The following is a 27,861-nucleotide window of genomic DNA, read 5'->3' as shown; positions in this document are numbered from 1 at the left end:
TAGTTCCACTCAAAAGCCAAACCAACCACCCCACACTTCAACTTTTACAAAGTTCATAATAATTCAAGTGTTCACAAGAGGTAAAAGGTTCTAATAGATGATCAATTCAAATAATTGGGTAAGGCTTGTAATGTGGTTGCCAAAGGAACGTGATTACAGGCTCAAAGGGGTTAACTACGATACATAACAATCATGAGGATAAAAGCATATCATTGACTCAACAAAGAAATGTTTGTATCACTTTCAAGACTGAATAAAACTACTATTTCGCTTTGCAAACACACGGGGCAAGTTCTAGACATCAAATTCAATGCACAGAATAACATAAAACTCACACACATATGACACATAACTCACTCAGGATTGGACTCATCAAGACACTCCTATCAAAACAGTTAAGCAAAGTTAGGGTCATACAATTTAAGGTACTTATACAAGAGTCAAAAATAGAGCCTAAGCGTCACACTAAAGCACTCACTATTCTCAAGGTATAATAAAGTTAAGAGATATTCCTTTCCATTCAATTCATAGCACAAGGTTTTCTACTCCTAAAAAAATAAAAACTAACTACACCCGGTTCAAACAAAACTCTTGGAAAAGAATCGCGTCACAAAGAAAAACCAAGGGGGAATTAATACACCACCTAACAAAAGAAAATCTTTTTTTGTCTTTTTCTTTCGACTTTTATCCCTCAAGAAACTCATCGAATGATATCTATCATCGGGAAAAATCAAAAAATCTTCAATTTTTATGGTTTTTCAAATTTTTTATCTCTAACTACTAAAACAAAAACTAAACTAACACATATACATACAATATACAACATACAACATATCTCTCACCCCACACTTTAAGTTGTAGCATGTCCCCATAACACACAATTAAAAAGCATAAGGTAAAGAAAACTTCCCTGAACATCTAGTCGGGGTCTGAGTCGAAGTCGGGCTCCATTCCTCGCCTTCGAACTAATACGCACATCCATGCCGATAACTTCTTCTCAGTATTTTTGGGTGCACCCTATACTTATCTTTTTCACTCACCGCAGCCTTCTCGTTTGAGCCCTTCACTTTCCACTCAATATCTGCAGCTGGCTTCTCCTTTTTCACCCCCATTTCTACATTCATCTCGAAAGTCACAGTCTCCTCACCCACTCTAAGCATGAGCTTTCTCTCGTGTATATCTAATATTACTCTACCCATTACTAAGAATGGTCTTCCTAGGATGAGGGGGGACCTCCTTGTTCTCCTCCATATTCACCACTATAAAGTCTACAGGAAATACGAACTTATTTACATGAACTAAGACATCTTCCACTATCCCCTTGGGTATCAGAGTTGTTTGGTCTGCCGGCTGCAAAGATATTGGCACTGACCTTATCCTTCCAATCTCCTTCTCCAGTTTCCTATAAATAGATAGAGGCATTAAGTTAATTGAGGCACCAAAATCACATAAAGATTTATCAAAATTAATAGAGCCTAAAGAGCAAGGTATAGTAAAAGTCCCTGGATCTCCACATATTTGTGAGAGTTTGTTTTGCAATATCGCATTGCAATGCTCTGTGAGCTTGACCACTGATGTATCTTCTATCTTTCTCTTCTTTGTCAGGATCTCCTTCAAGAATTTAGCATAAGCTGGCATTTGGGAGAGCACTTCTGTGAATGGAAAATTTACATTAACCTGTTTCAGCATATATAGAAATCTCTCAAAATGCTTGTCCAACTTTTCTCTATATAGATTTTGAGGAAAAGGTAGAGCATGCATATGCTCGCTCTCATTAGATTCATCCCTTCTCGAAGTTTCCTCCTTCTTTTTTTTGTCAGCTCCCTTCTTACCTTTCTTCTTCTTATCAATATCATTCTCTAATTGCTCCTTATTTTCATTTTCAAGTACCACCTCTTTTTGGATTGGAGTGGTATCTTTCAACACTTGTCCGCTTCTCAAGTTCACAACATTCACTGTTTCTTTGGGATTTCTCTCAGTATCAGCTGGCAGAGTACCTGGGACTCTCTCAGATAATATTATTGCAATTTGTCCCACTTGCCTCTCTAATATTCGAAAACCAGTGCCTAATTCTTTGATAGTTGCTCCATGTTCCCGTATAGTTGTGCTATGAGTTTCAAGTCTCTCATCAGTTTTTAAAATGAAAAAATTCATGAGATCTTCTATGCCAGACTGAATGGGCCGTTGAGACTGAAATTGTTGCCTCTGCTGATTTTGGAATGCTAGAGCTCCTTGTCCCTGGGGTCTAGAGTTATTTTGTTGCCATGCATTTGCGGTACCCCCAGGTGAACTCCATGAAAAATTGGGGTGCCTCTGATCCATTGCATTAAAATTGTAGTTTCCCACAGTATTCACCTCCTCACTTGAGGCTTGACACTTATAAGTAGGGTGTCCTTTTCCACATATATCAGAAGCTGCATAAGGCTCATTTTGTATCGAGGCTAAGGTCAGCTTCCTTATTTCCTTATCCATAGCATTAAGTTGTACCTGCACAGATATGTTAGCACTAACCTGGTGAACACCAGTTGATCTTCTTCTTTTTGCACTTTCAGAGGTCCATTGATTAGCATCTTTAGATAACTCATCAAGAATTGTGATTATCTCCTCCGGAGTCTTCTTCATCAATGGGCCTCCAGCTGCATTGCTCAATTTTTTACATGAGGCCGGTGTCAATCCATCCCAAAAGTCCTGGAGTTGCATCAAGAGTTCAATTCAACTATGTTGATACTTTCGAACAATCTACTTAAACCTCTCACATGCTTCAAAAATAGTTTCATTCTCTTTGTGGCAGAAGTTATGGATTTCTCTTCTAAACTTACATGTTTTAGCTGATGAGAAATATTTATCAAAAAATTTTCTGGTCATCTCATCCCATGTTCGAATCGATCCATTAGGTAAGCTTTGAAGCCACCGCTTTGCATAATCTTTGAGTGTGAAGGGGAATGACCTTAAGTAAACTGCATCCTGTGATACACCATTGTATTGAAATGTGTTTATAATCTCCTCGAAGTCCATTAGACGTGTGTTTGGATTTTCGTTCATCTTCCCTCTGAAGACACAACAGTTTTGAAGAGTTTGAAGCAACCCTTGCTTCAATTCAAAGTTGTTTGTTGCAATTAGAGGTGGTCTAACACTGGATAATCCTTAATTGTAGACCGGTCTAGCATAATCACCAAGTGGTCTCCCAGGCAAGGGTTGATGTTGATTAAGTCTGAAATCGCTCTCCTCTTCATAAATGTTTTGCCCATCTCTAATAGCTTCTTCCTCAGCATCTCGTGCAGCTTGTTCTCTTCGTTGGGCTGCTTCTCTTGCAACCAAATCCACATTATCTTCACCGTTTCCAGCCATAAGTTCTTTGGTTGAGGATTGCCCAACCTTTTCTGTTGTCTCTGTGAGATTTTTTTCCTTCTTCAGTTGTCATAGTTGTTTCTCAATTTCTGGCTCGTATGGTAGCACTTCCTTTGCAGAAGTTCTAGTCATGCACCACTTTGAACCTGTAACCTGCGCAGAGTCAAAGAACACCAAACGTAAAAAGGAAAAAATAAAATAAAATAAAAAGAAAAATACCTGAATTAGCACTACAAACTATTTCAAACACTATTGATTGTCAATCTCCGGCAACGGCGCCAAAATTTGATGAGGGCAAAACACCACTTTAATTATGCTCGCTAGTCAAAGATAGTATAGTATAATATCGTATCCACAAGGATTGGAGTTAAACAGTATTTTCGTAGTTTCTAGCTTAATTGCTATCTGGGAGAATCAACAATCGAGATTTATATGATCAATAAGAATCTACAGCTATTGACTAATGATTATCGAACCAAGGAAAAAGAAGGTTATCAATGGGAGAAGATAGGGTTTTGATAGGAAGGAGCAAGATAATTGTTCGAGATCTAACTCTAGATAACTCACTTCTAATGTTCAAGCTAGTCTCTCGAATTCACTCAATTATTAGTTCAAACGTTCGCAAAAACTCCTCTCTCGATTAAGTTTTAACCTCACAAGATGAGCCAAATTAAGCACGTGAAGATATGCAAGAATGCGTAGTGGATTGGTCTTTAAAAAAACCTCTTTCGATTATTCTCCTAACTAGGTTTAATCAATGATTCAACTAGCCTCTTTCGATTACTTAGAAGAATTAATGAACTCAACCAATAATATAATACAAAGATATCACAAGTCATGCCTCTCTCGATTACATGAACTAGTGAATATAGATGCAATAATTAAATTACCCAAAATGCTTCAATACATAAAACTAGAGTTATAATCCACAAACAATCATCAATACACCATTTCTATCAAACCCTAAAGGGAACTACTCCATAGATATGGAGCAATTCATCACAAATATGTTTAAAGTAAAGAAAAAGATTAAATGATCCAAACTCGGGTCTTGAGTGAGGATTGAATGACGAACTCCTTCTGCTTTTGCTTCTCCAAATCCTCCTTAGCCTCCTTAGGTCTCCAATTTGTCAAAAGTCCAGAAAATAACATTTTTTCATGTATTTATACCAAGTAGGGTCGGGCCCAAAAGAAACCACCTTTTTCTAGCTGAAATAGGAAAATAACTCTGTAAAAAATATACAAACGTGCCACATGGGGCGACGCGCCATGTGGGGCATTAGTGGAGAAATCCAGAGAGTTAAAATCTATTAGGCAATAGAAAAATACACACGCGCGGCACCCCACGCACTGCAGCAACAGGGATTTCTTAATGTACGGATTTATTCGTGCGTTTTGACATCCAGACTTGGTCCTCGACCCCCAAACACAATCCTGGCTAAATCCCTTGGGCTTTTACTCAGACTACAAAGCTCCAAATCACTCGAATTAGCTCCATAACATCTACATAGTTCGGAATCACTCCTACAAAGCATAAACACACAATAAGTGTAAAACACTATCAATTAAGGCTCAAACATGAATAAAGTGCAGTAAATTATAGTGCAATAAGAGACTAAAATATGATATTATAGCCTACCATCAAGGAGGAGTTGGAAGAACACAAGCACAAGGATTTCATCATTCCTTCCTCACTCAAGACCCAAGTTTGGATTGAATTTATGTTTTCCTATACTTTAATTTTATTTGTGATGAATTTCTCCATACTTATGGAGTAGTTCTCTTTAGGGTTTGTTGGATTTGGTGTATTGATGATTGTTTGTGGATTATAATTCTAGTTTTATGTAACAAATCATTTTTGGATGAATTAATTGTTGCTTCTATACTCACTAGTTCATGTAATCGAGAGAGGCATAACTTTTGATATCTTTGCATTATATTATTGGTTGAGTTCATAGATTCTGCAAAGTAATCAAAAGAGGCTAGTTGAATCATTGATTAAACCTAGGTAGGAGAATAATCGAAAGAGGTTTTCCGAAATACCAATCCACTACGCATTTTTGCATATCTTCACGTGCTTAAATTTGTTCATCTTGTGAGGTTAAGACTTAATCAAGAGAGTTTTGCCTAACATTTGAACTAATAATTGAGTAAATTTGAGAGACTCACTTGAACATTAGAAGTGAATTATCTAGAGTTAGATCCTAAATAATTATCTTGCACCTATCCTATCAAAACCCTATATTCTCCCATTGATAACCTTCTTTGCTTATTCCTTGTTTCTATTATCATTATTCAATAGCTTTAGATTCTTATTTAATTTTAGTTAGACATCTTATAAATCTCAACTGTTGATCATCTTGGATAGCTATCAAGCTAGAAACTACGAGAATACTATTTAAATCCAATCCATGTGGATACGATATTATACTATACTATATTTGATTAGCGAGCAGAGTTTAAGTATGTGTTTTGCGCTCATCAATTTTTGGCGTCGTTTTCGGGGATTGGCAATCAATAATGTTTGAAATAGTTTGTAGTGCTAATTCAAGAATTTTTTTTTCTTTTTTTAATTTTATTTGTTCCTTTTTAAGTTTGGTGGTGTTAACTGTGCGCAGATTATTGGTTTAGATTGGTGCATGACTCGAGCTTCTGCGAAAGAAGTGATACCATACAAGCCAGAGATAGCAAAACAACTACGACATCTGAGGAAGGAAAGAAATCTCACTGAGACGTTAGAAAAGGCTGGGCAATCCTTACCAAAGAACTTATGGCTGGAAACAGTTATGATAATATAGATTTGGCTGCAAGAGAGGCAGCCCAACAATGAGAAAAAGCTGCATGGGATGCTGAGGAAGCAGCTATTAGAGATGCACAAATTATCTATAAGGAAGAGAGGGGTCGGAGAATTGCTCAAAATCAACCATTGGCTGCAGACCAGTTCAGAAATATAGCTCTCATGCCTGGGAGATCATTGGGCGATGATGCTAGACCGGTCTACAATCAATGCTTATCATGTATGAGACCACCTCCAATTGCAGCTAACAATTTCGGGTTGAAGCAAGGGTTGCTTCAAACCCTTCAGAATTGTTGTGTCTTCAGAGGGAAGATGAACGAAGATCCAAATACACATCTAATGGATTTTGAGGAGATTATGACCACCTTTCAAGATAATGGTGTGTCACAAGATGCAGTGTACTTAAGGGCATTCCCCTTTACACTCAAAGATGATGCAAATGAGTATCTTCGAAGCTTACCCATGGGATCTATTAGAATAAGGGAGGAGATGACTAGAAAATTTCTTGATAAATATTTCTCCTCAGCTAAGACGGCAAGTTTAGGAGAGAAATCCATAACTTTTTCCAGAAAGAGACTGAAACTGTTTTTAAAGCATGGGAGAGGTTTAAGGAGATTGTTAGAAAGTGTCAACATAGTGGAATTGAACTCTGGATGCAGCTCTAGGACTTTTGAGATGGATTGACATCGGCCTCACGTAGAACATTGAGCAATGCAGTTGGAGGCCCTTTGATGAAGAAGACTCCAGAGGAGATAGTTACAATTCTTGATGAGTTATCTGAAGATGCAAACTGGTGGCCCTCTAAGAGTGCTGAAAGAAGAAGATCAACTGGTGTTCACCAAGTTGATGCTAATACATTTGTGCAGGTACAACTTGATGCTATGGCCAAAGAAATAAGGAAGCTGACCTTGGTTACAATACAAAGTGAGCCTCATGCAGCGTGTGATATATGTGAAAGAGGACACCCTACTTATTAATGTCAAAACTCAATTGAGGAAGTGAATGATGTGGGAAATTATAATTTTAATGCAATGGGTCAGAAGCGCCCCGGTTTTTCATGGAATTCACCTGGGGGTACCACAAATGGATGGCAACAAAACAACCCTAGATTTTAGGAAAAGGAGCTCCTAGTTTTATGAATCAACCGAGGCAGCAGTTTTAGCCTCAACAGCCCAATCAACCTAGTCTAGAAGATCTCATGAAGGCCTTCATTGTGAAAATTGATGAAAGATTTGAAGTACAAGGGGCAGCAATTCAAAATTTAGAGAAGCAAGTGGGACAGATTGCAACAATATTATCTGAGAGTGTTCCAGGCACTCTCCCTGCTGATACTGAGAGAAATCCCAAGAAAACAATGAATGTTGTAACCTTGAGAAGTGGGCAAGTATTGAAAGATCCCACCTCGATCCAAAAAGATGTGAGACTTGAAAAAGAATGTGGGGAGCAGCTGAAAAGTGATGATGACAAGAAGAAGAAAGGCCCAATGAATACTGAGAAACAGAAAAAGGAAGAAAAATTGAGAAGGGAGGAACATGATGAGAGAAAGCATATGTCGGTGCTACCTTTCCCTCAAAAGCTATATAGAGAAAAGTGACGAGCACAAAACACACCCTTAAATTGTGCTCGCTAGTCAAAGATAGTATAGTATAATTATCGTGTCCTCAGGGATTAGATTTAAACAGTATTCTCATAGTTCATAGCTCGTTTGCTATCCAGAAGGATCGACAATTGAGATTTATATAATTAATAATCTAAAATCCACAGCTATTAACTAATGACAATCGTAACAAAGGTTAAGTAAGGAAGTTATCAATAGAAGAAAATAGGGTTTGACAGAATAAGTGCAAGATAATTGTTTGAGATTTTACTCTAGATAATTCACTTCTAATGTTCAAGTGAGTCTCTCGAATTCACTTAATTATCAGTACAAATGTTTAGTAGAAACTCCTCTCTCGATTAAGCTTCAACCTCACAATATGAACCAATTTAGCTCTGTGAAGATATGCAAGAATGCGTAATGGATTGGTCTTTAGGAGAACCTCTCTCGATTATCCTCCTAACTAGGTTTAATTAAGGATTCGACTAGTTTTTTTTGATTACTTAGAAGAATCTATGAACTCAACCAATAATATAGTGCAAATATATCACAACTTGTGCCTCTCTCGATTACAAGAACAAGTGAACATAGATGCAATAATTAAATCATCCAATACGATTCAAATACATAAAACTAGAGTTATAATTCACAAACAATTATCAATACACCAAATCCATCAAAACCCAGTTGGATCTACTCCATAGACATGGAGAAGTTCTTCACAAATAAAATAAAAGTATAGAAAAACATAAATACAATCCAAACCTGGATCTTGAGTGAGGAAGGAAGAATGAAATCCTTGTTCTCTTGCTTCTTCTCCTTCTCCTTAGCTTCCTTAGGTCTAAGGTATGTCAAAAGTCTTAGTAATGGTATTTTCTCATGTATTTAACTATCCCCCAAATAACCCTGGATGCAAATGCCCTTTTTAGCAGAAATGGAAAGATACTCTAAGAATTTTGCACTACCGCGCCGCACCATGCGACGCGTTGTGAGGAATTCCAGAACGTGTTGCAAATCCGTTTCTGGGCATAGTTTTTTATAGAGTAATTCGTTTTTTCAGTTTTTGACATCCGGACTTGGTACTCTACCCCCGAATGCGATCCCGGTTTAATCCCTTGGGATTCTACACCCCACACTTTTCTTTCTTACTCACTACAGCCTTTTCTTTCTCACCCTTCACTTTTCACACAACACTAGCAGCTAGCTTCTCCCTTTTTACCCCCGTTTCTACATCCATCTCAAAAGTCACAGTCTCCTCGCCCACTCTAAGCATGAGTTTTCTCTCATGTATATCTAATATTTCTCTATCTGTTGCTAGGAATGATCTTCCTAGAATGAGGGGGACATCTTTGTTTTCTTCCATATTTACCACAATGAAATCTACAGGAAATACAAACTTATCTACCCGAACTAAGACATCTTCAACTATTCCCTAGGGTATTAGAGTTGTTTGGTCTGACAGCTGCAAGGATATTGGTGCAGATCATATCTCTCCAATCTCCTTCTCCAGTTTCCTGTAAATATATAGAGGCATTAAATTAATTGAGGCACCAGAATCACATAGAGACTTATCAAAATTAGTAGTGCCTAAAGAGCAAGGTATGGTAAAACTCCATGGATCTACACACTTTAGTGGGAGTTTGTTTTACAATATTGCACTGCAATGCTCTGTGAGTTTGACCACTGAGGTCTCTTCTATTTTCCTCTTCTTTGTCAGGATCCCTTCAAGAACTTGGCATAAGTCGGCATTTGTAAGAGCACTTCTGTGAACGGTAGGTTTACATGAACCTGTTTAAGAACATCTAGAAATCTATCGAACTGCTTGTCCAGCTTTTCTCTATTTAGCTTTTGGGGAAAAGGAAGTGCAGGTATATGCTTGCTCGCCTTAGGTTCCTCCCTTCTCGAGTTTTCTTCCTTCTTCTTTTCGACACCACTTTTCAGCTGCTCCCCTCTTTCCTTTTCATATCTCATATCTTTATGGATTGGGGTGAGATCTTTCAATACTTGCCCACTTCTCAAAGTTACAACATTCACTGTTTCTTTGGGATTTCTTTCTGTATCAGTCGGACGTGTTCCTGGGCTCTCTCTGGGCTCTCTCAGACATTAGAGTAGCTAAGTGCCCAACCTGTCTTTCCAGGCTTCGAAAAGATGTACCCAATTCTTTGATAGCTGCATCATAGGCATCAAGCCTTTTATCCGTCTTGATAATGAAGGTCTTCATAAGATCTTCTATGCTGGGTTGATTCGACTGTGGAGGTTGATACTGTTACCTATGCTGATTTTGAAAACCTGGAGCTCCTTGTTCCTTGAATCTGGGGTTGTTTTGTTTTCATGTATTTGTAATACCCCCAGGTAACTCCATGAAAAATCGGGGTGCCTCTGACCCATTGCATTGAAATTATAGTTTCCTACAGCATTTACTTCCTCAGTTGAGGCTTGACACTCATGAGTAGGGTGTCCTCTTCCATATAGATCATAAGTTGCGTGGTGTACATTTTTCATCGAAGCTACAGTTAGCTTTCGTATTTCTTTAGCCATAACATCAAGTTGTACTTGCGCAGATGTAGTAGCATCAACTTGGTGAACACCAGTTGATTTTCTTCTTTCCACACTATCAGAGAGCCACTGATTAGCATCTTCGGATAATTCATCAAGAATTGTAACTATCTCCTCTGGAGTCTTCTTCATAAAGGGGCCTCCAACTGCATTGCTCAATGTTCTACGCGAGGTCGGTGTTAATCCATCCCAAAAATCCTGGAGTTGCATCCAGAGTTTAATTCTGCTATGTTTACACCTCCTAACTATCTCCTTAAACCTCTCTCTTGCTTCAAAAACAGTTTCTCTCTTTCTGGCAGAAGTTATGGATTTCTCTTCTAATTTAGGTGAGGAGAAATATTTATCAAGAAATTTTCTGGTCATTTCCTCCCATGTTCTAATTGATCCATTTGGCAAGCTTCGAAGCCACTGCTTTGCATCATCTTTAAGTGAAAAGGGGAATGCCCTTAAATACACTACATCTTGTGACACCCCATTGTATTGAAAGGTGTTCATAATCTCCTCGAAGTCCATCAGGTGCGTGTTTGGATCTTCGTTCATCTTTCCTATGAAAATGCAATTGTTTTGGATGGTTTGAAGCAAACCTTGCTTCAACTTGAAAGTTTTGGCTACAATAGGAGGTGGTCTAACACTTGATAATCCTCGATTGTAGACTGGTTTGGCGTAGTCACCCAATGCTCTACCAAGACTTGGTACCGTATTCTCAAACTGGTCTTCAATCAAGGGTCGATTTAGATTAAATCTCCGACCCCTATTGTCTTCGACAGTTACCTCAGCAGCTCTATGGGCTGCCTCAGCAACTATCCTTGCAGTTGTCTCTACCTCATCGTCATCGTTATTAGCTATGTGTTCTTGGGTTAAAGCTTGGACCAAGAACCTTACGGTGAACTCTTTCTCCTTCCTCAGTTGCTGCAGGTGTTTTTCCAATTCTGGGTTATAAGGTATTACTTCTTTACAACAAGATCGTGTCATACACTACGGACTTAACATGTTGCCCTGCACACGGAGGAAAAACTCATGAAGAACAAAATCCATAAAAATAAAAATAAATTCCTGATTTAGCATTACAAACTATTTCAAACACTATTGATTGCCAATCAATAGTGTAGAGAAAAGTGACGAGCACAAAACACATGCTTAAATTGTGCTTGCTAGTCAAAGATAGTATAGTATAATTATCGTATCCACAGAGATTGAATTTAAATAGTATTCTCGTAGTTCATAGCTCGATTGCTATCTAGGAGGATCAATAGTTGAGATTTATATAATTAATAATCTAAAATCTACAGGTATTGACTAATGACAATCGCAATAAAGGTAAGTAAGGAAGTTATCAATGGGAGAAAATAGGGTTTGACAGGATAAGTGCAAGATAATTGTTTGGGATTTAACTCTAGATAATTCACTTCTAATGTTCGAGTGAGTCTCTCGAATTCACTTAATTATCAGTACAAATGTTTAGTAGAAACTCCTATCTCGATTAAGTTTCAACCTCACAATATGAACCAATTTAAGCTCTGTGAAGATATGCAAGAATGCGTAATGGATGGGTCTTTAGGAGAACCTCTCTCGATTATCCTCCTAACTAGGTTTAATCAAGGATTCAACTAGCCTCTTTTGATTACTTAGAAGAATCTATGAACTCAACCAATAATATAGTGCAAATATATAACAACTTATGCCTCTCTCGATTACAAGAACAAGTGAACATAGATGAAACAATTAAATCATTCAAAACGATTCAAATACATAAAAATAGAGTTATAATCCACAAACAATCATCAATACACCAAATCCATCAAAACCCAATTAGATCTACTCCATATACATGGAGAAGTTCTTCACAAATGAAATAAAAGTATAGGAAAACATAAATACAATCCAAACCCGAATCTTGAAGGAGGAAGGAAGAATGAAATCCTTGTGCTCTTGTTTCTCCTCCTCCCTCTTAGCTTCCTTAGGTGTAAGGTATGTCAAAAGTCCTGGTAATGGTGTTTTCCCGTGTATTTAACTATCCCCCAAATAACCCCGAACAAAAATACCCTTTTTAGCGGAAATGGGAAGATACTCTAAGAATTTTGCACTACCGCGCCGCACCATGCGACGCGCTTGTGAGGAATTCCAGAACGAGTTGCAAATCCATTTCTGGGCATAGGTTTTTATAGAGTAATTCATTTTTTTCAGTTTTTGACATCCGGACTTGGTACTCTACCCCCGAGCGCGATCCCGGTTTAATCTTTTGGGCTTCTACTCAGACTTCAAAGCTCCATTTAGCTCAAATTTTCTTCGTAATATCTAAATAACTCGAAATCACTCCTACACGACATAAAACACATAATAAGTGCAAAGCACTACTAATTAAAGCTCAACATAAGTAAAATACAATGAATTAGAGTGCAATAAGTGACTAAAATATAGGATTATAGCCTACCATCAAAAAGCTGAACAAGCAGTTTGAGAGATTTCTAGATATGCTGAAACATGTTCATGTGAACTTACCATTCACAGAAGTGCTCTCACAAATGCATGCTTATGCCAAATTCTTGAAGGAGATCCTTACAAAGAAGAGGAATATAGAAGAGACCTCAGTGGTCAAGCTCATAGAGCATATCAGTGCGATATTACAAAATAAAATCCCACAAAAGTGTGGAGATCCAGGGAGTTTTACTATACCTTGCTCTATAGGAACTATTCATTTTGATAAATCATTATGTGATTCTGGTGCCTTAATTAATTTAATGCCTCTATTTATTTACAGGAAACTAGATAAGGAGATCAGAAAGTCTGCACCAATATCTTTGCAGGTGGCAGACCAAACGACTCTAATAGCCGAGGGGATAGTGGAAGATATGTTAGTTCGGGTGGATAAGTTTGTGTTTCCTGTGGATTTTATAGTGGTTAAAATGGAGGAAAACAAGGAGGCCCCCTTATCCTAGGAAGGCCATTCTTAGCATCGGGTAGAGCGATATTAGATATACACGAGAGATAACTCATGCTTAAAGTGGGTGAGGAAACTGTGACTTTTGAGATGAATGTAGCAAAGGGGGCACAAAAGGACAAACCTGCTGCGAGTGTTGAGTGGAAAGTGAAGGGCCCGAAAGAGAAGGTTGCGGTGAGTGAGAAAGATAAGTGTGGGGTGTACCCCAAAAAGGCTGAGAAGAAGTTGTCTACATGGATGTGTGCATTAGTTCGGGCATGGGAAATGGAGCCTGTCTTCGACTCAAACCCTAAGTAGATGTTCAAGGAAGTCTCTCTACCTTATGCTTTTTAATTGTGTGTCATGGGGACATGCCACAACTTAAAGTATGGGGTGGGGGATATTTATATGTATGTATGTATATTAATTGTCTTTTTGTTAGTTGTAGTAGTTAGAGATAGAAAAAAAATTGAAAAAAACATAAAAAATTTTAAAACTTTCGATTTTTCCCGATGATGGATATCATCGACAGGTTTCTTGAGGGATTAAAGTCGAAATAAAAAGGCAAAAAAAGATTTTTATTTGTAGGTGGTGTAATAATTCCCCCTTGGTTTTTTTTTTGTGTCGCAGTTCTTTTCCAAGGGTTTTGTTTGAACCAGGTGAGTTAGTTTTTATTTTTTTTAGGAGTAGGAAATGTTGTGATATAATTTGAATTGAAGGCAATATCTCATGACTTTATTATACCTTGAGAATAGTGAGTGCTTTAGTTGTGATGCTTAGGCTCAGTTTTTGACTCTTGTATAAGTACCTTAAATTGTATGATCTTAACTTTGCTTAACTGCTTTGACGAGGGTGTCTTGATAGTCCAATCCTGACTGAGTTATGTGCCATGTGCGTGTGAGGTTTTGTGTTATTTTGTGCATTGCATTTGATGTCTAGAACTTGCCCCGTGTGTTTCCAAAGCGAAATAGTAGTTTTAGTCAGTCTTGAAAGTGATATAGGCATTTCTTTATTGAGCCAGATATACGTTCACCCAACTAATTGCTATGTATCTTAGTTAACCCCTTTGATCTTGTAATCCTGTCTCTTTGGCAACCACATTACAAGCCTTACCCATTTGTTTGAATTGATCATCTATTTGAACCTTTTACCTCTCGTGAGCACTTGAATTTGTCATGAACTTTGTAAAAGTTGAAGTATGGGGTGGTTGAGTTGGTTTTTGAGTGGAGCTATTGAAATAAGGAGAAAGGTGCAATGTTTTGAAAAAAAAAATAAGAGCCACTTGAATTGAAAAAGAAAGAAAAAAAATTAAGTGAAGAAAAAAAATTAAGTGTATGATTGTGAAAAATATTCCTTGATAGTGGTAACTCTTGATGTAATTGTGCTTAAAGAAGTAAGGAGTTAATATATATTGATGTGAAGGTGGAGTTTGGTTTGACATAAGTGTGGGGTTTCGAATGGTTAATTGTATGTATTAAAGTGATTAGGGAGGTGTAGTCCCTCTTATATCCAAATGTATCCTACACATCCCGCAGCCTACATTACAATCAATTAAAGTCCTACGTATTCCTTGACTGAATGAGCTCAATTAGTAGAGTAGTACACTACGGGTAAGCCAACGGTACGTCTTTGCGGCATATGAATGTTGTTTCTGAGAGTGAGTGAATTCTTTCTATCTTGAGTTCCTAATTGTTCTTAAATTTTATTGTGTGTGGAACTACTCTCTATGGTTGTGTGAGGGCACTTGATTCATGAAGGAAAGGTAATGTCGTTGACCTCTGTGTTAGAGTAAGTGAGCGGGTTATAAAAATAGATGATGCTTTTGATTCAAATCTTGAGGCAAGGATGTTACGGTATTGTGCTTAATCTGTTTTAAATATTCTTGGTATGATGAGTTATAAGAGTTGTTGAAAAAGGTCGTGTCTATATGAAGTGTAGTTCGATTGCTCGAGGACGAGCAATGGTTTAAGTGTGGGGTGTTGAAGGTAGGCTATAATCTCGTGTTTTAGTCACTTATTGCACTCTAATTCATTGCACTTTACTTGTGTTTGAGCTTTAATTGATAGTGTTTTGCACTTATTGTGTGTTTTATGCCTTGTAGGAGTGATTCGGAGCTATGTAGATGTTATGGAATGAATTGGAGCGATTTGGAGCTTTGAAGTCTGAGTAAAAGCCCAAAGGATTAAGCCGGGATCGTGTTCGGGGGTCGAGGACCAATTCTGGACGTCAAAAATCAAAATTTGATCTGTACTCTAAGAATACCCTATTGTCGCGATGCGTGGGGCGGCGCGTCTGCCCAAACCCCGTTGCTTGTCAAATTGTTAGCTCTCTGGAAATCCCCACTAATGCCTCGCATGGCGCGTCGCCCCATGCGGTGCGCCTATGCAAATTTTACAGAGTGAAAATCCTATTTTGACTAGGAGAAGGTGGTTTTGTCTGGGCCGGACCCTACTTGGTATAAATACATGGAAAAACGTTATTTTCTGGACCTTTGACATATATTCAACCTAAGGAGTCTAAGGAGGAGTTAGAAGAACACAAGCACAAGGATTTCATCATTCCTTCCTCACTCAAGACCCGAATTTGGATTAAATTTATGTTTTCCTATACTTCAATTTTATTTGTGATGAATTGCTCCATAACTATGGAGTAGTTCTCTTTAGGGTTTGATGGATTTGGTATATTGATGATTGTTTGTAGATTATAACTCTAGTTTTATTTATCAAATCATTTTTGGATGAATTAATTATTACTTCTATACTCACTAGTTCATGTAATCGAGAGAGGCATAACTTGTGATATCTTTGCATTATATTGTTGGTTAAGTTCATAGATTCTTCTAGGTAATCGAAAGAGGCTAGTTGAATCATTGATTAAACCTAGTTAGGAGAATAATCGAAAGAGGTTTTCCTAAAGACCAATCCACGACGCATTCTTGCATATCTTCACGTGCTTAAATTGGTTCATCTTGTGAGGTTAAGACTTAATCGAGAGAGGAGTTTTGCCTAACGTTTGAACTAATTGAGTGAATTCGAGAGACTCGCTTGAACATTAGAAGTGAATTATCTAGAGTTAGATCCCAAATAATTATCTTGCACCTATCCTATCAAAACCCTATATTCTCCCATTGATAACCTTATTTGCTTATTCCTTATTTCGATTGTCATTAGTCAATAGCTTTAGATTCTTAGTTAATTTTAGTTAGACATCTTATAAATCTCAACTGTTGATCATCTTTGATAGCAATCAAGCTAGAAACTACGAGAATACTGTTTAAATCCAATCCCTGTGAATACGATATTATACTATACTATATTTGATTAGCGAGCAAAATTTAAGTGTGTGTTTTGCGCTCGTCACCAAACCACATCCATCTTATTAAAATTGTTCAAATTTGCATCAGTATGTACATGTCTCTTATCAGAACCAACAAATAGTTACATTTGCACTAATCTCATAAGCAAAAACATAGACATCATGTATAACAAGAGAAGAAGCAGAAGAAGTGGGAATGACTGAAGAAGCAACAAGGGGTAGAAGGAGCTTGTAGAGATTGTGATCCAGTTTACCAAGAACCGGAGGCATCTTCAGTGAAGGGGCATGTATAACACAAAGAGTTCTGGTAACAGAACAATCCCATTGAATTGATCTAACAACTTATGTACAGAAATTAAATTGTATTGGAAAGAAGGGAGATAGAGTACATGATGAATTATGAAGTTATGAAATAAAGTCAAAGATACTACAAGGTGAACTTTGACCTTATAACCATTAGGTAAGGATACAAGACAAAGGATTGGTAAGGGTTGTAAGTTGAAAAGTAAGTCTTTGTGGGAGGTCATGTGATCAAAGGCTCCAGAATCTATGATCCAAATAAAACTATCTACTTGAGAAAGCATACAAGATTTGAGCAAACCACTCTCAGAGAGCAGCTTACAAGCAAAATTGGCAGAAGCCATGAGATTTGGAGTGGACGATGAATTAGAGATGTGAGTTTGTTGAAGCAACATCATCATTTGTGAATATTGATCCTTAGTGAGACCAGGCACCACTAAGTCAGAGACAACCTCAGAAGAAGTATCAAACTGAGACCCCATACCAGGAACAACAGCATTGGCAGAGGAACCATGCTCCAACTCAACATGTGCAACAATTTTCCTTGGAGCAGTCCCCTTAGTAAACTTAAAGTTGGGAGGATACCTATGTAACTTATAGCATTTGTCAATGGTATGACCTGGTTTCTTGCAGTACTTACAGGTTGGGGGTTTAGAGGAATCAAATTTGACAAAGGTAGACTTGTTTGGATACACCAGCATTAAATGAAGCAGAGCTAGGAAGAAACTGAGGAGAAATGGAAAGTTGTCTCTGTTTCTCATCTGAGAGTAAGATGATGTAAACAATGCTAACAGAGGGAAATGGTTTAATCATGAAAATGTTGATCCTGGTTTGTATGTAGGTATCATTTAAACCCATCAGAAACTGGTAGACCTTTTGGACATCCTCTTCCTTCTAATAATCAGACTTAGCACCATAATTTTTACAAGTCCTAACTCTAGTGACTAATAAAGCAGCAAGCTCATCCCAGAGTTGCTTGATTTTACTGAAATAGGATGCAATGTCAAGAGACCCTTGTGAGATATGGGCTAACTCCTTTTTGAGTTCAAAAATTCTGGCAGCATCATCCTGACCATATCTCTCTTCCAACTCCTCCCCAAATGTCCTTGGCAAGCTCAGAATACTCAACACTACGAGCTATATCCTTAGACAAGGAATTGGTTAACCATGAAATCACCAAATCATTGCATCTCTGCCACTGTCTTGCCAGGGGAGAAGTATAAGGAGGTTTAACAGAGACTCCATTGACAAAGTCGAGTTTGTTTCTGACAGAGAGGGCTACTAAAATAGTGCGTCTCCAACTCCCATACCCAGTACCATCAAATGGCACCGAGACTAAAGAGGTTCCTAGTACATCAGAAGGATGGACATACAGGGGATGACAAGGATAGGTATAGTCATCTTCATGGAAGGCAGAACGAGAAGATGCAGGTCTACAAGTAGTCAGGATAGGGGAAGAGGAATTGTCTTTTGGCATTTCTCAAAATATAAGGAAATGAATATCAACAGATATTATGCATGCAATCTATAGATAAGGAAAGTTACCAATTTCCTTCACGAACTAGAAGGAACAACGTCCTTGTTTATTGAAGAAAACTTGGTAAGCCGCAGATGAAAGGACGACCACCAAACCCTAGCTTTGGCTTGAATTTGACGAAAACCAAAATCAGCTGAGGAAACCCAGTGTGTTCGATGAAATAATGCAGAACGTGAGAGGAATCAGCAATAAAATACAAAATTTGACGGAAAATCTGGAAAATTCCATCAAAAAATGGTCAACCACAGGAAGAGAATCGGGAACGAAAACTTCAACGAAAAACCTCGAGGGTAACATCGAACGAGAGAAAATCACGAGCCCTCTCTGGATCTTAGCTCTGATACCATGTTAATACTAAGATTTGAGAGAGAGATTGAAGATTCCATGGTTAAGATTAAAAGAACTTAGATAGAAATTGGGGCTTCCTTATTACTTGTAAGAATGAAAATAATCATCCGGTGTACAACATACATGCGCCTCTCTTTATATATGGACCCGTCTGGCCCGAACTATTAAACTCAATTAACCTCTAAAGTCTAAACTACTACACATCTGAAAAAAATTACAAAGTGAGCTTCGAGCCCCAATACAAAGAATGAACTAATACTAACTAAAATACTACTACCCAACAGATGTAATACCATTTGCACTAATCTCTAACAAATAATTCCTTCAGCCATAATTAAGGGACCATTCAAGTTTTCTCCTCTTTTATCCACACCCATACGTATAAATCAGCCAAATAAAGTTAGGATAAAGGTTGATAGATAGAGAGGACAGAGGTGTTACAGTTGATTCCAGACAAACAAATGGCTTTACAAATATTTTCTCCTAAAATTCAACAGCCATTGAACTCCATTTTTCCTTCTTCTACTTCTTCAAGTAATGGGTGCAGTGTCTTTGTGCCTTGTGCTTACAGTTCATCTCGTCGTATTGCTTTATTTCAATTCAGTACAGGTTCTTGCATTTCATTCTTCTTATGCAGTTCTTATGAATAAATTATTGCTACGTGATTTTTCTACATTATTGGATAACTAACTGAAAAAAGAATGGCCTTTTATTCTTATCTCATCCAACTTCAATTCAAATAACAAACTGACTATAAGAAAAAGATGATATGAGAAAAAGAAAACAGACAAATTTACTTGAATATCTAAATCCCAAATGAAAAAAAGAAATGAAAGAAAGGGTCTTAGTGTCTTACTGCTCAAAGCTAGATTTAGCTTTAAAGGTTTTTTAATGCCGAGCTCATAAACCTAAGATTACACTTTGTTAATATCACCTGAATTAAAAATTATTTTGACTAATGGGTTTTCTTGAAGATCTTTCAACTCTTAGAACATCAAAGATGTAGCATATATCATTGCATTTCTTTTTTAGAAAAAAATTGGAGGTAGGGGAAGGGGAAATAGGAGAGGGGATTACAAGGTAGGGAATCGAACCCTCACCAACAAGGTGAAAAGTTTAAGTAGCCAACTGAGCTACTAATAATTCACATTTCATTGAATTGATGAATTATTCTAAGTAGCTGTAACTGATCAACTAATAATCACATGATATATGATGTCGAGCGAGGGGTAGTGGAAGAATATGGGAATAGAACTAGTAGAGCAAAAACCAAGCTCACATAAAGCCTATTGCACAGTTTAGACCATACCCCAAATCAAGGTAGGAGGCATCGGTTAATGAACATAAAATTCTTTGTTACATTCGCTGCTTAAGAAACTCTGACCAAGGGACTTTACAGCAGTTGAGCTATTAGATGTAACCATAACTTTAGTTTAAGTAGAAATAAAAAACTGAAGAATTAGTAAAGGACTTAACTGAAGTTCATTATTTTTTCAGCTATCACTCAGTCACAGTTATTCAATGGAAAAGCACCTGAATCCGTTAGCGCCGAAGGGAAAGTGATCGAAAGTGGAACTATTGCTGATCTGGCGCAGTCAAATATTGCCCTAAGTGATGAAAATGCATCAGAGTGGATCAAGAAGGACAAAAGAAGAATGCTCCATGTTGTTTATCGTGTTGGGAATTTGGACAAGACGATCAAGTATGTTTACTTTTTAACAGAAAAGAAAAACTTGAAGCTTCAGTGCTATGTTTCATATTCCCAACTAGTTATCAGAGACGTTCTTGTGATACAGGTTCTATACTGAATGCTTGGGAATGAAGCTGTTAAGAAAACGAGACATACCAGAGGAGGGTTATTCAAATGCTTTTCTTGGTTATGGACCTGAAGAAACAAATTTCGCTGTTGAACTTACTTACAGTAAGGCTCCTCATAGTTTGCAGTTGCCACTATACTTTGTTCGACAGTCGGCTATTATATTTTAGGGTGTTGCAGTCATTGTACTTCCCTTTTGCTTTCAGACTATGGAGTTGACAAGTATGACATTGGAACTGGTTTTGGTCATTTTGGAATTTCAGTTGAGGATGTAAGTTGTTCATAAGATGAAAAATTCAATCAGTTCAATTTATACTTCTTTGATATCATGCAATCAAGTAAACTGCGATCACGAGCTTTACAGGTCTTTAGAGCAGTTGCCTTTGAATTGATTAGTTTTTACCTTTGTCCTTGTTGGATTGGTCTTGGTTTTAAAAGTTACTCTACTGCTCATTACTTGCTGGTGACTTTCATACATCTTGCCATGAAAAGTACCAGCATTTCAGTTAGACACCTTTAGAAAAGCTCTTCTAATAGTAATTCTTTGTCTTCTTTTTTTCTCCCTATAATTATTTATAGAAGTTCACATATATTTACCGGGACATAATTTTCGAATTTTCCATATAGGTTGCTAAAACGGTAGACCTAGTAAAAGCTAAAGGAGGGACCTGGAACCTGGTCCAATCAGAGGTTGGAGGAACTATAATTGCCCTCGTGGAAGATCCTGATGGCTACAATTTTGAGCTTTTACAGAGAAAGCCTACTCCTGAACCTTTCCGTCAAGTAATGCTTCGTGTAGGAGATCTTGACCAGTCCATTAATTTCTATAAGAAGGTAAACTGCAACATTTGCTAGATGAAAGTTCTCTGTCTTCAAAACTTAAACTGCTCTTTACATACTTGTCCTCTTAGATTGCAATAAATACTAAATCCTCATTGTGATTAATTTTTCAAGGCATTTGGCATGGAGCTTCTTCGTAAAAGAGATAATCCGGATAACAAAGTGAGTTTATAGGTTATTTTGCGAAATATTGTCCTATTGTGGTTATAGTTGTACGTTTTCCTGTTCGTATGCTTATGCAATCCTCTTGTTGTTGGAAAGTGCACTGAGTTATATATTGTCTCACATTGGCTATTAAAGGGCTTCCAAAGGGGTTTGTAAAGATCATAAGGTCACTCTAATTGTTGTTTTATGTTTTTGGTTGAGTACTCTAATTCTTTCATATGTTAAATTGTGTGAACCACCTCATGTAAAAGTTTATTTATTTGGTTTATGGCTGCAACATCTTTAATAAAACAACTTGTCGTTTGTGTTTCCTTTTGCTCTTGATTCTCTGTCCATTGGTTTTTCAAACATACTTTAAGTTCAAGGTGGTACACAATTCCTGTCATGCTAGATTGGGTCTTTACACTAGGATGGTGTCTCTTCTTATATTCTCCTTTAGATTTTATTAAAATAATGCTCCCTATACATCATATATTGTTTTTTTTACTTGGACATTTCCTAATGCTTATCTATGATTTTGTCTCTCTTCTGTTTATTAATTAACACGTTCTCAGAACACAATAGCCGTCATGGGTTATGGACCTGAAGACAAAAATGCTGTTCTGGAATTGACATATAACTATGGTGTCAAAAGCTATGATAAAGGAAATGGTTATGCTCAGGTAACGCCATTCTTTGTAATATATTGTTACAAATTAGGTGAACTTATTACTGTTCAGTATATTGTGTAAGACAAGTAAAATTTAACAAACTAATTTGAAGTTAATTGATCATCGGTTCTTTCCAAGACTTGCAAAAATTCTGTAGGTCTCAGCTTGTAAGTGACGTTATATATCTTTGCAGATTGCAGTCGGAACAAATGATGTCTACAAGACTGCAGAAGCTATAAAACTGTATGGAGGGGAAATTGTGCTTGAACCTGGACCGTTGCCGGGCATCAACACCAAGATCATGGCATGCCTTGATCCTGATGGTTGGAAGACAGTAAGTCTTCAACAGTTATGATTATCTTTGGTATGAACTGGTAGTTTCCTTTCCAGCATTAGAGAATGCACCTATACTTGTTTCTAGACATCCCATGCTTTATTTTGTCAGACTACTAGTTTAAAAGTATCTAGTTTAAATTTGAAGACAGTTATATCCCTTGAAATCATTAGAATATCTTCTAGCTTTATTTGAAGAAAGGACAAAACCAAAGTTATACAAAGATCAATCACTGAAAACTTCTCTTCGCAGACCCTCACTCCATTGGCTAGGACTACCGTAGAATAAGCAATAACTCTAGTCACTTCTAACCATACAGGGAGACACTGAGTGAGAGAGATAAGTGGTGTTTCAAATCTGCTGTAGATACATTATTTCTTTCAATATGTGAAGAGCAGACGGCACTCTATTTCCTAAATTGATATGTTAATTTCACCGACTAAGTTTTTGGTGTAGAATCGCTGTATGCAGCACCTGTTGAATTTAGGAAAAACTGATGTTATTTCTGGATTGGATTCCAAATTTAATTTGATGACCAAAACATTATTTCTGCAATCGTAAAGCTGAAGTATATTGGATAATATCTAGGTCTGTTCAATTGAGACACAAGATGTATCAGTAAATGGCAAAAGAATACACCACTATAAGGTTGGCGATTGATGTAAGGTTTCTGGCTTGTGAAATGATGTCATGTGTAATCTAGTTAGGGAAGACTAATTCAAACCATGTGTCTGAGTTGGAATAATATGTTCAGCTTCAGTTAGAGCACTAGTTCTTCCACTTGTGGTAGGTATCAGAATAGGAAGGATAAAAGGTTTTTCCTTATTTGCTTTCCATCTTAGTTCTATAATTTTTTCATCTTGCAGGTTTTTGTTGATAATGCTGATTTTATGAAGGAATTAGAGTGAACATATACAGTATCACCTCAAACATCTCAATCCCGCACTATGCTTCTGAAGAAATAGTCACAATTTGTCCAGTGATATCATTCAGATCATCTATTCCATCATTAACCAAGGATAGATCATTGCAGTGCCTTTTTCAATATGTAATTTATCCCTGTATATAGATGTAACAGCTGAAATAAATCCATTACTTCTCTGGTTTGATGCCTTATTTTAGAGTTTGAAAGTCACACTAAAAGCTACTACATCGATTCTCTTTTGAAATGTTCATCCAAAGTCATGTCATGGTCATGCGGCAGCACAACATTTGTTGAATTCCATCCACCCACATTTGTTTCTCCCCTTTGTTTCTGCATTCGAATTCAATCATCCTGTCTGCAGTTTGTATCCCGAAGTAGCACTTCTGCTCGTCACCTTCCTCTTCTCGTCCAAGCCATGCTGCTATGTCACAATAGACTCCAGAGACCTCAGCTGAGCACGCATCAAGCAGCAATTTAGATGAAAGTATAAAGGAACACATAGACAATTTGATACTAGAGTGAGTGTTTCTTTGGGCTTACATTTCTTTTTCTTTGTGAATGTTCCTGCCATGTGCTTGCTTTTCATTTTAGCTATGACCTGCTACCATGAATCATATACGCTTTTTATTGTTTTGATGATATAGGGGAGAATGAGATAACAACCATGTGAGCTGCACAAGTAAACTTTGTTGCTCTCCGTCTAACAACTTATTTGAGGATTTTAGAATGTAAGTTGAGCAGATATAACATTACCATTGATCTGAAACTCAGTTCATTTGTCTAATAGTACTCTCATATATTACCTGCCAATCAGAATTTATGCTGAAAGAGACTTGTTTCCAATGGAGATCTCCTGCATGAACAGAAATATTATTGGCAAAACTGCAGTATCTCTTGCAAGGTAAGTGTAGTTCCTCAATTCATAGTACCTTTTCTTGTACGTTTGAGTAGTTCTCCCCCTTTGGCAACAAAGCTCAGAGCTGCTGTAACAGTTGATTCTTTGTTACCTTCGACACGCTCGTCAGCTAGAACAACAGCTGCAGCTCCATTTCCTTTCTGTAGCCTCGCCCTTAGAATCGCAGCACCTCTCAATGCTGTAACGGTGAATGCCAATGAGATAGATTATTGTTACCTGTTTAAGCTTCCTTATAGTATGAAACAGTTGACGAGAATTGTTTGCATCTCTATAACGGTTGACCAGTTGGATTGATACCTGTAGCAGCTCCAGCAGTTAAGGTCATGATGTCTCCACTAGTTCTTGCATTAATAGCTGAATTTACAGCCGATAAGATTTGTTCCTGTTCAGCACCCATGTCCTCTGCAATTTCAATACAGTGAGATGCAACTAAAGCTGCTGCAGAGGCAATTACAGTCGACATCTTTGAAGATGTTTTGTGTTGGGTTGTGGACTTCTCTGGAGAAGTTACTGATGCGGTTGCAAGAGCGGCCACTGCAGCTGCAACCCCTGCTACTGAAACTGCTGCGTGCACTTGGGCACTGTGAGTTCTAAGCTCTTGTTTTTTCTTTTCTTTTTGATCTTTTAGCCATCGACCCATTGTCTTACCACGCATCACGGTCCTGTAGAGCTGCATTATGCCAGTTTTGGTCATGTGGGTTCAGATGCATTAGTAAAATATTTCCAAAATAAATGTATACCCCAGCTTTCATCAAATGTTGACTAGAGAGGAAATCTGGATTGAGTGCCTGATGTAATAAAAACAATTCCTGCACACATCAATACAGTTAGTTCTGATTATGGTTATTCAAAGTGAAAGACAGAGAGAGATAAGGGTAATTTTAGGACCAAGAAAGAAAGTGTAATTCCATCAACCTAGAGTCCATGTACTTAATTAGATTCACAAAATAATGATGACTTCATGGTTATTCTTTCGACCAAATGCATGACTCATTGTTGTACTGCCTAGTTTGTGTAATTGTGTTCAATATAATTCAGTAAAAATGGTACACCACTACTGTTAATCCTCTAGCCTAATTATAATTCAACTCTTCAAGTGCAGGTTTTCATAGGACAGTCAATTTCCTCTTTCTTTTAGTGCATGTGCATTTCATACACTTTACTAGTTACTACCCTTACATGCCTTTTGTGCTCTTGAGAAATACGAATAACGGAACATGATAAATTGTTTTTACGAAGTATAATGGTGTAGTTATCCTTGTATAATTTCAAAGAAGGATGTAAATATCCAAAAGATTTAGTTGCATGCATGCATGTGCAAGAATAGATAGGAACCCCCTTCCCCTTCTTGCTTCTCTCTTTGGTTTACCTTTGTATTGTCACTTCCCTTTGGAGAAACTGGAGGGCTATCTGAGTTAGATGGTGGTTGTTCTTGCTGCAATATAAAGACAACAAGAGAAACTTGTAAGCAATAAATGAAAGTAAAGCATTTCCATAACTGGAAGTAAATGAACAAAAGCACAAGCTTTAACTAAGAGAGGCTTACAGGTTCCTTCATAATCGATGTTTTTCCAAGTTGACTTTGCAACGAAGAGAATGACATCTTCTCGTCTAGACAACTTGTTGATTTTGTGTGAGAAAGCGCTTTAGAGAGTTCCATAGCTGACAAACTCCATGATCTTGCAAGGAACTCCATAGACTCAGTAGGAGTTTCTGGCGGAGGGAATGCCAATGGTTGCCAATTTGCTGCACTGTCTTCATTTATCCCTTCCAACTTATTTGACTTGCATTTAACAACACAAGATCTCACTGTCTCCATTACAACCATTGAAAAGGAGAAGATCAGTGAGTTACTAACAAGTAAAAACTTTGTTCTACGTGAAACTTTTGAATGTTTTTAACTTCAATAACACTTACTTTTGCCTATATCTATCTGTTGATACCAAAGAAAGTTAACATAGTATGCAAGGTGAAGCACAATGGAAAAAAGAGGAAGGAAACAGTGTGATATATAACAGTGTAGGACTCAGTAACTTGTGAGTAAAAAATTCAAAAGTCCCTTCAAAAAGAAGGAATGAAGTGGAAGACTGTATTCTAACATTGGATATTGACAGGTCCCAGTTTAAAAGTTCACTTAAACTTTATTTTCAACTTGTCTCTGTCTTTCTACTCTTATTTCTTCTTTATACATAAAGATTAGTTCTTGAACGGCAGGCTTCATCATGAAAATTAAAGAATAGGGACCCTCCATTACATGCATATATTTTCAGAGCTGTAATAAAAGCTACAGCAGAAGATGATATAAACTTATACAAATATGATGTTTCACAGTTACGATACTATTTTTCAAGTCCAAAAAACTGCTGAAATTATGGTGTGCAGCAGCAGCACAAATGATAAAAGGGCATTTACTTTTCTTAAACATTTAAGCCAAATGGTGAAGTATATATGGAATTGAATGCCTTATCCATTTGTTCAAAGTGGCTTTTTTCCCCTTACTTTTGGTTTTCCATCAACTGTGAAAACGAACGATACAACGACTAGAATGAATCATCGGCCTCTGTTGCGATATGTAAGAATTTTAAGAACAAAAAACGAAATAATACTTTACCCAAAATGATTTTATTTTAATTAATTTAACTATGATGTATCCTTTGATATGTCTAAAGAAATTGTTTTGACATGAAACAAGCGCTAAGCGGCATGGTTAACCAACTGATTTTAACTACTTTTTATATACAGTTAATTTGAATAATATTGTCCATTATTATTTATTTGATTAATCAATTTTCTTTGTTTTCTTGGTTGGGGTGAGGAAACGAAATAAAAGAAAAACTACATGAGGACCTTTGCTTATATTTCAGTTGTTGACCACTTTCTATTGGGGAAGGTATTGTCTTTTGCAGTCAAAAGAAAAAAACAAAGAAAATAATGTGTTAAGGTACAAAAAGCTTTTCCGCAGCCTAAAACACTATTTACACCAAATCGAGAAATTTAACCTTAGCAATTAAAAATTAAAGTGAAGACGTAGCGCTTAATCATGATTAAATGATAAATGTGTGGATGAAAGACCTATTTTGCATGCATTGATTTGCATAAACACATATACAGGTAAGTTTTTATCATCCTTTATTCATGTTTTCTCATACTTTGTAAAGTAACTTTCACTAAAAATTGGGGCAAACCACTACTTTTTATTATAACATAAGCGAGGGCTAATGGTACATGATATGAAACTCGGTGGATAATTAGCTCGATGTGTTCTTACCTACCGCTAGATTAGACTCCAGAGCCCTGGACATAGCTTGCTAACTCGGGAAATATAACACTTCTTATGGTTAGTTATCTAAGCATTAGCAAAAGCAATGATGATTAAACACCCGCTTTCCCGCACGGAAGAAAGAGGAGAGAAAGAAAATAGATAAGTATCTACCTTAAAATGGGGTTTTATGACTCCAACGCAATCAACAAAGTAGGAAAAAAAGAAAGAAGAGAAAGCA

At 37.1% G+C, this 27,861-nt stretch overlaps 4 protein-coding genes and 1 non-coding gene across 7 annotated transcripts; 2 read left to right on the top strand and 3 right to left on the bottom strand.

The window, feature by feature from the left end:
• Positions 1–1,191: 1,191 nt before the first annotated feature.
• LOC138897800 (uncharacterized) lies at positions 1,192–3,348 on the bottom strand. Its single transcript, XM_070183815.1, has 3 exons — positions 3,157–3,348; positions 1,760–2,688; positions 1,192–1,402 (listed from the first exon to the last, which is right to left on the bottom strand). The coding sequence occupies exons 1-3, from the start codon at positions 3,346–3,348 to the stop codon at positions 1,192–1,194; spliced, it is 1,332 nt and encodes a 443-aa protein (XP_070039916.1).
• Positions 3,349–6,681: 3,333 nt separating this feature from the next.
• On the bottom strand, positions 6,682–6,788 carry LOC117275805 (small nucleolar RNA R71). The gene has a single exon (XR_004506013.1). It is a non-coding gene; the product is annotated as a small nucleolar RNA R71 (small nucleolar RNA).
• A 5,981-nt stretch (positions 6,789–12,769) lies between these two features.
• Positions 12,770–13,234, top strand: LOC138897799 (uncharacterized). The gene has a single exon (XM_070183814.1). The coding sequence runs from the start codon at positions 12,770–12,772 to the stop codon at positions 13,232–13,234; it is 465 nt and encodes a 154-aa protein (XP_070039915.1).
• Positions 13,235–19,024: 5,790 nt separating this feature from the next.
• On the top strand, positions 19,025–25,219 carry LOC104092285 (lactoylglutathione lyase GLX1-like). 2 transcript variants are annotated; one of them, XM_018769511.3, is made up of 11 exons: positions 19,025–19,324; positions 20,213–20,417; positions 20,512–20,636; positions 20,738–20,802; positions 21,159–21,365; positions 21,486–21,533; positions 22,091–22,198; positions 22,380–22,550; positions 23,387–23,963; positions 24,090–24,173; positions 24,260–25,219. In XM_018769511.3, exons 1-8 carry the CDS (start codon positions 19,177–19,179, stop codon positions 22,539–22,541), a joined length of 1,068 nt encoding a protein of 355 aa, XP_018625027.1. In that variant the 5' UTR covers positions 19,025–19,176; the 3' UTR covers positions 22,542–22,550; positions 23,387–23,963; positions 24,090–24,173; positions 24,260–25,219. The 2 variants fall into 2 exon arrangements, with proteins under 2 accessions (XP_018625027.1, XP_009596123.1); XM_009597828.4 differs by having other exon boundaries at positions 19,027–19,324; positions 22,380–22,520.
• On the bottom strand, positions 23,483–26,489 carry LOC104092287 (VAN3-binding protein). Of its 2 annotated transcripts, XM_033655117.2 has the most exons (9): positions 26,279–26,489; positions 25,908–26,170; positions 25,731–25,796; positions 25,102–25,170; positions 24,659–25,031; positions 24,375–24,539; positions 24,249–24,298; positions 23,986–24,046; positions 23,483–23,896 (listed from the first exon to the last, which is right to left on the bottom strand). In XM_033655117.2, coding segments are annotated over exons 1-9 (1,242 nt in total). In that variant the 5' UTR covers positions 26,280–26,489; the 3' UTR covers positions 23,483–23,702. The 2 variants fall into 2 exon arrangements, with proteins under 2 accessions (XP_033511008.1, XP_033511007.1); XM_033655116.2 differs by having other exon boundaries at positions 25,908–26,488.
• Positions 26,490–27,861: the final 1,372 nt, after the last annotated feature.

This window comes from Nicotiana tomentosiformis, chromosome 8 (assembly GCF_000390325.3).
Source record: "Nicotiana tomentosiformis chromosome 8, ASM39032v3, whole genome shotgun sequence".
Lineage (NCBI taxonomy): Eukaryota > Viridiplantae > Streptophyta > Magnoliopsida > Solanales > Solanaceae > Nicotiana > Nicotiana tomentosiformis.
The sequence above is the reverse complement of the archived record's forward strand: the minus strand, read 5'-3'. Positions and strand labels throughout refer to the sequence as shown.

Excerpts from the sequence above, each read along its gene's own strand:
- LOC138897800 (XM_070183815.1), bottom strand. The coding sequence starts at position 3,348 with ATGGCTGGAAACGGTGAAGATAATGTGGATTTGGTTGCAAGAGAAGCA. Across the intron at positions 2,689-3,156 it reads TTGGTGATTATGCTAGACCG|GACTTTTGGGATGGATTGAC; the intron begins GTCTACAATTAA and ends ATGCAACTCCAG. Across the intron at positions 1,403-1,759 it reads TCTAATGAGAGCGAGCATAT|GAAACTGGAGAAGGAGATTG; the intron begins GCATGCTCTACC and ends ATCTATTTATAG.
- LOC138897799 (XM_070183814.1), top strand. The coding sequence starts at position 12,770 with ATGCTGAAACATGTTCATGTGAACTTACCATTCACAGAAGTGCTCTCA.
- LOC104092285 (XM_009597828.4), top strand. The coding sequence starts at position 19,177 with ATGGCTTTACAAATATTTTCTCCTAAAATTCAACAGCCATTGAACTCC. Across the intron at positions 20,803-21,158 it reads TTGGAATTTCAGTTGAGGAT|GTTGCTAAAACGGTAGACCT; the intron begins GTAAGTTGTTCA and ends TTTTCCATATAG. Across the intron at positions 21,366-21,485 it reads CCATTAATTTCTATAAGAAG|GCATTTGGCATGGAGCTTCT; the intron begins GTAAACTGCAAC and ends TAATTTTTCAAG.
- LOC104092287 (XM_033655116.2), bottom strand. The coding sequence starts at position 26,189 with ATGGTTGTAATGGAGACAGTGAGATCTTGTGTTGTTAAATGCAAGTCA. Across the intron at positions 25,797-25,907 it reads CATCGATTATGAAGGAACCT|CAAGAACAACCACCATCTAA; the intron begins GTAAGCCTCTCT and ends TTTATATTGCAG. Across the intron at positions 25,171-25,730 it reads AGGGAAGTGACAATACAAAG|GAATTGTTTTTATTACATCA; the intron begins GTAAACCAAAGA and ends TGATGTGTGCAG.